The sequence below is a fragment of the Diaphorina citri genome, unplaced genomic scaffold (assembly GCF_000475195.1).
Source record: "Diaphorina citri unplaced genomic scaffold, Diaci psyllid genome assembly version 1.1 scaffold2142, whole genome shotgun sequence".
In the NCBI taxonomy this organism is placed as follows: domain Eukaryota; kingdom Metazoa; phylum Arthropoda; class Insecta; order Hemiptera; family Psyllidae; genus Diaphorina; species Diaphorina citri.
In genome coordinates this window covers 31,167-40,780 of record NW_007379567.1, presented here as the reverse complement: position 1 = coordinate 40,780, position 9,614 = coordinate 31,167, and the positions used below count along the sequence as shown (strand labels likewise).

Below are 9,614 nucleotides of genomic sequence, written 5' to 3'. Positions count from 1 at the left end.
AGTAGGAATAGTGTTGTGCTTATTTTATCTCCATTTGTGAATTCAGTTCTAACATTCCCACTTTGTGCTTTATTTTCTAAACTTAACTGTTTTAATCATACCTAAAGAAGAACTTTCACGGGCGAATAAAAAATTCAATTCTTATTATTAGTTCTATTTTTGTAATATTATGAATCTGTAACAAACAAGTGTCAATTAAATTCAATTTATAATTCGTGCTCAATATCAAAGTGATGGCACTAGTGGAAAACAATAACATGTTCTATGACCAGTTCTATACAAAAGTTGAAACTTTGTCCCCACCTATATGAAAACAGAAAGCTATATTAGGAGGTGAAATGGGCCGCGCTGGTTCAAAACACGTTGAACCTTCATCCGAGAGTGATCCGAGTGATAGAGATTTATTTTTCGAGATTTTTTACGAATTTTTGACCGTCTTTTTTACGTGCTATATAAGTACAGTTGAACTTGTTTTAGAATTTAAATCTTTTTGATCAACTTTTTTGTACGCTTTCGTTTTTAAAATAACTCTTTTTCGGTTAAGTGCTTTTGTCCGCTGTTTATGCTGTCACAATTTGTGGATAAACAATTTTATTCGATTAGTAGGAACAGTGTTGTGCTTATTTTATCTCCATTTGTGAATTCAGTTCTAACATTTGTGCTTTATTTTCTAAACTTAACTGTTTTAATCATACCTAAAGAAGAACTTTCACAGGCGAATAAAAAATTCAATTCTTATTATCAGGTCTATTTTTGTAATATTATGAATCTGTAACAAACAAGTGTCAATTAAATTCAATTTATAATTCGTGTTCAATATCAAAGTGATGGCACTTGTGGAAAACCATAACATGTTCTATGACCAATTCTATACGAAAGTTGAAACTTTGTCTCCTGAATCCATTACCAGTATAACACCACCTCCATCCCAACATTACGTTTACCAGCAAACCTCTCCCATGGAATTGAACCAGACAATGAGTGAGCAATACACACCCATGCATACCCATCATATCAATGAGAACTACTCCCCCAATAGAAACACACAAACCTTACCTCCCTTCTCAAAGTCATACTCTCAGAAACATTGCAAATCTTTAGACACGCATATCCTGGATAATGCCATCAGTTTTCCAACGCCAAGCCCGGAGAGTTTTCGCTCGACAAGTCCGGATGTGGATTACTTCAACAAGAATAACTATGTCAATCTAGAAGTCACTACGGATCTGTTTCGAATGAAAGACCATTCAGAAACGATCAAACTGAAAGAAGATCCAGAGACGCTATATCGCATGAACACATTCAACACGGTGTTTGACTATGCTAAGAATAAACCTGCCACTAAGTCATTTGTAAAGTTTGAGGAGGAGTTCAAATCCCTGGAAGAGGAAGAGGAGAACTATGATGAAGAAAGTGTCATGTCGAGTGAAGACTTCTTTGATGAGGAATCTCAGGACCAATTCAGTACAAACAACTCAGGTAACTACCTATTGAATTAATTATTTTCTTTACGTTAATTTTCCTAAATAGCTTGATTTTTGACATTATCCCACTTACCTATACCTTCACACATTAGGAACTTTCTAAAGGCATTATTTTTCTGAAAAATCTTGTTCAAAAAACTACACTTCTTTAAAAACACATGTAGGTATGCACAACCAACTGTTGACAAATAAAAAATCCTAACGCCCATGTTCCTCGTTCTGTTGCAGGAAAGAAACGAAAGAATTCTTCGGGCAAACTAGTCAATCCAGTCATCATGAAGAAGAGACGGCTTGCCGCCAACGCCAGGGAACGAAGACGTATGCAGAGCTTGAACAAAGCTTTCGACAGACTGAGGACGGTCCTGCCCAGACTAGACGACAGGCAACTGTCCAAATTTGAAACGCTCCAGATGGCCCAAACCTACATCAACGAACTGTGTGATCTCTTGCATTGAGTTGGATGAGGATCGATGAGTCTCAGGTATAAAGTTCCTGCTAATGTGTCTTTAGGACTTTCGAGATGAGAGGAGCCAAGAAAGCGTGCCTAATTTGGAAACATATTTCATTATCTCATAGAGAAATTTGATTTTACTTTCTCATACTGCCAAGAAAAATAGGTCCTAAACTTAACTTAACACCCCCACCTTGCCTTTGAATATAATCTTCTACCCATCTTTTGAAACTAATGTGACAAATTTACTAATTAAGGTTGAGCTTAAAACACTCTATCCACCTATAAAACATTCATACATGTAGGTAACATGCATGCACATAAATCAAAATTTCCAAATCAACAATGCAAAGATTTTGATATCTTTTGCTGTGGTGCATGAAGCACATCCACTAATTTAATCACTTTGTTAGACAGTGCTTTGGTGAACATAGTACATCCACCAATTTCTTCAATGTCTGTTCTTGTTGATAAGGAATTATTTGATATTTGAGTGGGTGGATGACATCTTGCCAGTTTTACCCCGGAGTGGTGTTAAAAGTGTTGCATGTATTCTCATCATTATGTTTCAATTAGATACCTTCATTATTTTCTCATGTATTTTCTCATGTATTACACCTGTACAAATTTGAGCACTAAACAGTGTAATCCTTCTTGTTTTTTCAATGAAGGGGTTTTTCGCATGAGGTAAAGTGTTTATCTGTAACATATCAGTTGAAGCTGCTAGACTCGTTTCCTAAATAACGAAATTACCTATTTCATAAATTTTCACAATTTTATATTTTTCGGCTTAATCTTATTTGACAAAACTGTCATATTTTGTGGATAGATTAAACAATACACTTGAATGGTAGAAATATTGACAGATTTGCAGGAGATTAGGTAGGTATTTTGTGGTGAAATCTATTATTCTCATAATTCCTAATTACTAAATGCAATAGAACTTTTTTTCTCTCGAAATTAGGTAAAACACATTTCGCTTAAGTCCCCTAATTTTCCGCTCGCAGTTTTCTTTTGTTGTAATCAATGACGATTTTGAAAGCTCACTGTTTACTCCTTAGTCCTTTTGTGAAATAATAATTGAGATTTTCTTCCAAGATTTATGATAAATATGATCAAATTCGGGTCAGTGTTTAAGTTGTGGAAAATTGTCGTTCCCGTGATAACCAAAATTATGGCTCTGTTTTCAGAGATTTTGCAATTGAAATAGGAAATAGGCAATGAGATCAACCAGTGTGTATGAAGAAACAATTTTGCTGACGTATAACAAGATTTATTACCATTTTGTTGTCAAGATACCCTGGCAGCCTAGCACAGAGGGGCGGACAAGTTGATTTTCGAAGAACCTTCTAAAAATTGATAAAAAAACAAATGTGCTAATCCAGATTTCTCCTATCAAACTCTTAATCAATTAGATAAAAAAGTATACCACTGTCAACAATTAAAATGTATTAATCTGTCTTTAACATGTAATACATTAGATCACTAATAGAGGGGATTTAACCAGAACTTAGCAAGCTTTTTACATGTAACTTTAAGATTAATATCGGTTTATCAGATCATTTTAAAAGATTATAGACCTTTAAATGAATACATGTGTGTTTTTTAGCCTTTGAAAAAATAAATTAACATACAGTGTTTCGTATGTTGTATTTTGCTATCCCCTCCCCTCTTTTATAGGACTCTCATTGTAATAAGCTTTTAAATACATTAGAAACAATGGAAACATATTGAAGAACCTCTCCTGAATGCTGGCGTATAAAGTGAGGAAGCAATTTTTATTGCACAAAATTGTAAACACTGTTTAGGAAAGTTGATTCTGCATTACCATTGATTAAATGGGAAGAAAAAAAGAAACATTTAATTTTTACGATTTTTAGATGAATTAGCCAAATTACATTGATGTCACTTTAGAGCTGTCTAGTTGAGATGAATTACTGGATTTTCTGACATAGTGTTCAAATAGGATTATTGCCAAAAAAAAACTCAAGTTAGGGAAAAAGTCGTGAGGGATTTTCACCACCACATTTTTGAGGAGAATTCTTTTCGTTTTTTATTGGGTATTTGTTTGTCCACATGGGTTTAAATTCTATAGGTGGGCGTCCTATTTCGTAAAATATTCAAGATTATTCGAGTTACGAGTTACCTGCAGTTTCCAGCTAAGAAAAGAACTGAAGACATGTATGTATTAATACAGTAGATTAAACAATATTAACTTTTAATCGTTGAAGGTTTTGGGCACATAACCCATTAAATACATTTTATTTTTATGTTCAAAGAAGGGACATAATCATCGCCCTCTTCAGTGTTCAGCAAATCTTGGTTCTATCTACCCTCATAATATATTTCATTATCGCCTACAACATTTTCTACCGCCGTTATCCTTTTAACCATCCATTATTGATGGATATGTACAAGTCTACAGACTGGGAATCCACGGTTGATTTGGCACATCCACTAAAAGTAACACCATCCTTTTTCTTTCTTTTTTCTTCTCGTTCTCCCTCCTCTTGCTCTCTCTCTCTCTCTCTCTCTCTCTCTCTCTCTCTCTCTTTCTCTCTCTCGTCCTCTTGCCATATTTCAAATTTACACAAAATTTCGCTTTCCTCTTGCTCTCTTTTTTTTGCCCAAATCTACTTCACCTACCTCTTCCATAATGCAAACAGTTCGTGTTAGGACTGAAGAGTTCAAGTGGTGTATGAAATGTTAGATGTGAGGGATGAGGGTAGAAAAGAGGCAAAAAGCTTCCCCTTCCCTTGTCACCCTCTCCTCAATCCAGATCTTTTGTGCTGCTAAAAAAATCTGTCATGTTAGTCGTCAGCAATGTGTTATAAAAGTTTTGCTAACTAGAATATTGTTAAGCTTGATGGTCTCAGTTCTTTCAGCCTCAAAATCAAAGTAGGTGTCTACCAATTACCAAATGTATGTAGGTACATACTAGGTAATGTAAATATTGTTTTTAAAAGAACTTTTGTAAGTTGGCCTTTTATGTGACGATTTCGTTTCCAATCCTAGTTTTCAAATCTATTGCCATAGCCTTTTAATGTTCTTATACGAGTGCCTATACATTTTACTTGTTATTAGGCAGTCAGCAGTAGGCACAGTTTAAATTTTCCATGTTAAATGTTGAGGATGATCTCACTCCTAAGATCAAAATTTCCGAGTTTCTTTCTTCACACCTTGGAAGTCCTAACCCGTTTTGAATATTGTCGACCCAACTGTTGGAGGCATTCACGCTGATAATGTCACCCCTTGTCACCTTCATTCACATCTACCTATTCCTACATGTCAAAAAAAAAATAAAAATAAAATAAAATAAAATAAAATAAAAATAAAAAATAATAGGTACATACATTTAATGGTAAATGAAAAATTTAGGTAAATTTTATTCTCCTAAAAAATTGAGGTAAATTTTAGGTAAATGAAATTCTCTCTCAATCTTTCCCCCCTCTCACTTTCTCTCTCTCTCTCTCTCTCTTTCTCTCTCTCTCTCTTTCTTTCTCTCTCCCCTCCCTCTTTCTCTCACCCTATTTCAAAGCAGGTACCTACTTATTAGAAGTGAAAGAGGAGTCAATTTAGAAAACAAACAGCGCTTTTGATCTTTGAGAAAGGAAAGATGAGAGAAAGAGGGAGTGAGACAGAGAGAGAGGAGGGGGGAGCATCATTTAAAGATGGCGACCTTTGGGTAGTAAAGAGAAGAGAGAGAGAGAGAGGGAGAGGGAGAGTGGGGAAGTTAAAGATGGCGTAATGAGAAGAGATAGAGTTAATAGAGAGGTTATACCTTGATAATGGAGAAACTTGCTGTAAAGGAAAATGAAGATGATCTTCAAAAGTTTCTGATTGAGAGGAAGATAAATATTTGAAACTATATCTTTAGTTCCCAATGATCCAGGTTCGACTGTATTTTTTAAATGGGAAAATGGGTGACAGGAAGTAAGTTCCTGTTTAGTATATTAAGGAATAGTAATGAGGTTTTTTTATGCCGCAAACCCCACAACCCCGCCCCGGTCCGGTCCTAAGCTTAAAATAATACTGGGGCTTAGGTTACTACTTTGGCTTAAGTTACTACTGGGGCTTAAAAGGCCTGTAGAAAGGCTTACAATGACTTTAGTAGGCTCAAGTGTGGTAAGGTCTTGTATCCCTTTCGCTCCAGGATTATACATAGGATTGTGAGGGTTAATGTAACAACGTGTACGGTACCTACGTGAGCCTTGGGAAATCATGAGTCCTAATTTTGGTGAGCCCTTTTTTTCTGTATATACCTACCTAAGAAGACAGACTTTTTCTGATCCTCGAAAAGTATCAAATTTTCCAACATTTTAGAGAGAGCAAGAGATAAAGGGGAAGTAAAAATCAAGGCATTTATAAAAAATAATCAAAAGAGATTACGAATATTTATCCAAAGACTTACAAGTAATTATACTTATAGCCAGTTACTCCTAATTACGTAGCTAATTAGGAGTAACACATTATCCCCAATTAGGAATCTCTCTGGTAAGTTTTTTAGGACATAAAAAGTAACAGATTAATCCTATATCTAACACACATAGGTAATGTAAATCATTTTGTAGAGAATTAAAAATCCAGGCTGAAGGACCAAAGTTTGAGGAATTTCAATTTATTCAAATTTTAAATTATTTAATTGAAAAATGTACACCGTTTTTCCATTTCATTAAGGTCCGAAGCCCTTTGATGAAACTTTATTTGTGTCGATTTTTAGACGGTTCAATGAAATATGAGCCTTTCACCCCTCCCCTCCATCTTGATTGAAGAGGGGGTATCATGGAATCTGACCACAGTACCATGTAGGTATTCTGCTTGTGTGTTTCCACACCTGGAATAGGTATATTTTACTTTACAAAACAAACAATACATATACCTTTCCCCGCTTACCTTCATTTATTGACCTCTCTGAGGTATGCTTCCTGGCCATGGTAGTAGATAATATTTCATCTCAAGTCCCTGATGCTTTTGTATGATGTTTCCTGACTGGGGAGGGTGACATCACAACAAAATTGTTGAACAATCTCAGGAAATTACGTAGATACCTACATGAGTACCACCCCTACCCCTAGTTTTGTTCCATTTCTTCTAAGCACAATATCTGATTGAGTATTGTGCTTGTGTTAGAGCACCTCAGCTACCATTCTCGTCGTGTCAAAGAATTAGAGAAAGCATGTCACTCTCAGAACATGTGTTTTCATAGTAAGATGGCCTAGTTGTGATAAGCTCTAAGGTGCCTGTAATAAATAGGGGGTATGCACCCGAACACAGCGCGCTCTATGGGGGTAACAGTTACCACTAACTTAAGTAAGTAATCTGGTAGGTACCTATACCTACAGAAATACATAAAAGGTGGAAAAAGAGAAACTTTCTTCCTTCTTCTCCTTTAATTATCTTCCTTCTCCTCCTCCTCCTCCGTCTTCTCTTCTTCGTTTTCTCCATTTCGTTCTCGATTTATTTTTGTGCTCTTTTTCGTTTTCTTTCGACTTTCGTCCTTCTTCCTTTTTTTCTCTCTCTTCCTCCCTCTCTTTCTCCTCTTCATATTTTTTCTCCTCCTCTTCCTCCTTCTCCTTCACCTCCTTCTGCTCCTCTTCCTCTCTCCATTTTCTTCTTCTCTCTTTCTCCTCGATTTGTAACTTTGTGTCTGATGAGTGTTGTCTTCCTGGCCATGGTAGTAGATAATATTTCATCTCAAGTCCCTCATGCTTTTGTATGATGTTTCCTGACTCGGGAGGGTGACATCACAACAAAAGTGTTAAACAATCTTAGGACATATCGTAGATACCTACATGAGTACCACCCCTACCCCTAGTTTTGTTCCATTACTTCTAAGCACAATATCTCATTGAGTATTGTGCTTGTGTTAGAGCACCTCAGCTACCATTCTCGTCGTGTCAAAGAATTAGAGGAAGCATGTCACTCTCAGAACATGTGTTTTCATAGTAAGATGGCCTAGTTGTGATAAGCTCTAAGGTGCCTGTAATAAATAGTGGGTATGCACCCGAACACAGCGCGCTCTATGGGGGTAACAGTTACCACTAACTTAAGTAAGTAATCTGGTAGGTACGTATACCTACAGAAATACATAAAAGATGGAAAAGGAGAAATAAAAAAAAAGGTAATATAGAGGACAAATTGGGCGAAAGTAGAGGGAAATTGTGGTAAAACAAACTTGAAAATTAGACAAACTAAATGGAAAGTCCTCTATTTAAAACCGCGTAAACTCTCTTGTCCCATGTATATACCTGCAATATCAACCGCCCTACCCCAAGTTCTACCGGGTATGCACCCGAACACAGCGCGCTCTATGGGGGTAACAGTTACCACTAACTTAAGTAAGTAATCTGGTAGGTACCTATACCTACAGGAATACATAAAAGGTGGAAAAAGAAAAATAAAAAAAGGTAATATAGAGGACAAATTGGGTGAAAGTAGGGGGAAATTGTGGTAAAACAAACTTGAAAATTAGACAAACTAAATGGAAAGTCCTCCATTTAAAATAGCGTAAACTCTCTTGTCCCATGTATACCTGAAATATCAACCGCCCTACTCCAGGTTCTACGATGTCATGCCTGACTCATATCATTGTATGGCTGTGTGTCGCGCGTTAGTCACATGTGTGTGGCTCGCGACAGTTTTTGCCGCGCCTAATTTTTCCCTCGAAACATGCAATATTCCCCGCGCGACGTCAGATTTATCACGCGCGCCGTCCAAAATTTCGCCTGCGACGCCGCTGTTTGTCGTCAAATATGATGACGAAGAGTTAGATATTCGTCTGCAGAAGTTGTTCAAGAGGAAGACGTTCTATCCTGTGGGAGAGCCGAAGAATCTGAGCTATCATTGCTCGTGCAGCTTTTGCTATTCCCGAGTAAGTGTATGACTGATTTTTTTTTTTTTAGTCCAAAATAGGACGCATACTTTATTAATCCTTAATGCATATAAAGAAAACATCATCAGAAACACCATCAACACATTAGGGAACCCCTGCTCCATCTTCCATGTTTAAGCTTCTGGTCTTGTAACGACTGATTTACTGAAATTAAATGCAAATAATGATTAAAAATAATTGTTTAGATAAGTCGAACCCGCTTGAGTAATAATGTCGATTCCACTAGAGTGGGCAAAGACTAAGTAAAAGAAGAAGAATTATTCACTTAGATAAGAATCTTCATCTTAAGATGAAAATAAAAAAAAAAAAAAAAAAAAAAAAAAATTAAATTTTATTAAAAAAAAAATTTTATATTAAAAAAAAAAAAAAAAAAAAAAAAAAAAAAAACAATTGAGATTTGACATTCAGCAAATGAAGTTTGATGAGCTTTCGAAAATACTCAGATTCTCATCATCAGACCAAAATACGAGCGCTGCGCTGGTTATTGTTTGTGTTGAACAGTTGAACTGTTGATACATAGTTGATAGGGGTTTAAAGTAGTCAACAACTGGTGAGAACCTCATTTTGACTCATTGAACAACAAACACGGCTCCTTTTTATTTAAAGTGTGGGGCACCTCTTTAACGGGTGATATTTGAAACAATACATCCGCGTTTAGACACCTTTATATTAACTTTAGTCTTAACGGGGAACGCCGAACGTTTCAAAGCTCTCACTCTCCAAATATCTGGTAGGTGTTAATAACGTCAAGTGAAAATGAAAAGTCACCTGACAGAAAAGGTGGAAC

General features: G+C 36.1%; 1 protein-coding gene across 1 annotated transcript; it reads left to right on the top strand.

The window, feature by feature from the left end:
* The first annotated feature begins 781 nt into the window (after nt 1-781).
* On the top strand, nt 782-2,102 carry LOC103518284 (protein atonal). Its single transcript, XM_008483343.2, has 2 exons — nt 782-1,479; nt 1,713-2,102. The coding sequence occupies exons 1-2, from the start codon at nt 828-830 to the stop codon at nt 1,937-1,939; spliced, it is 879 nt and encodes a 292-aa protein (XP_008481565.1). The 5' UTR covers nt 782-827; the 3' UTR covers nt 1,940-2,102.
* The last annotated feature ends 7,512 nt before the right edge of the window (nt 2,103-9,614 follow it).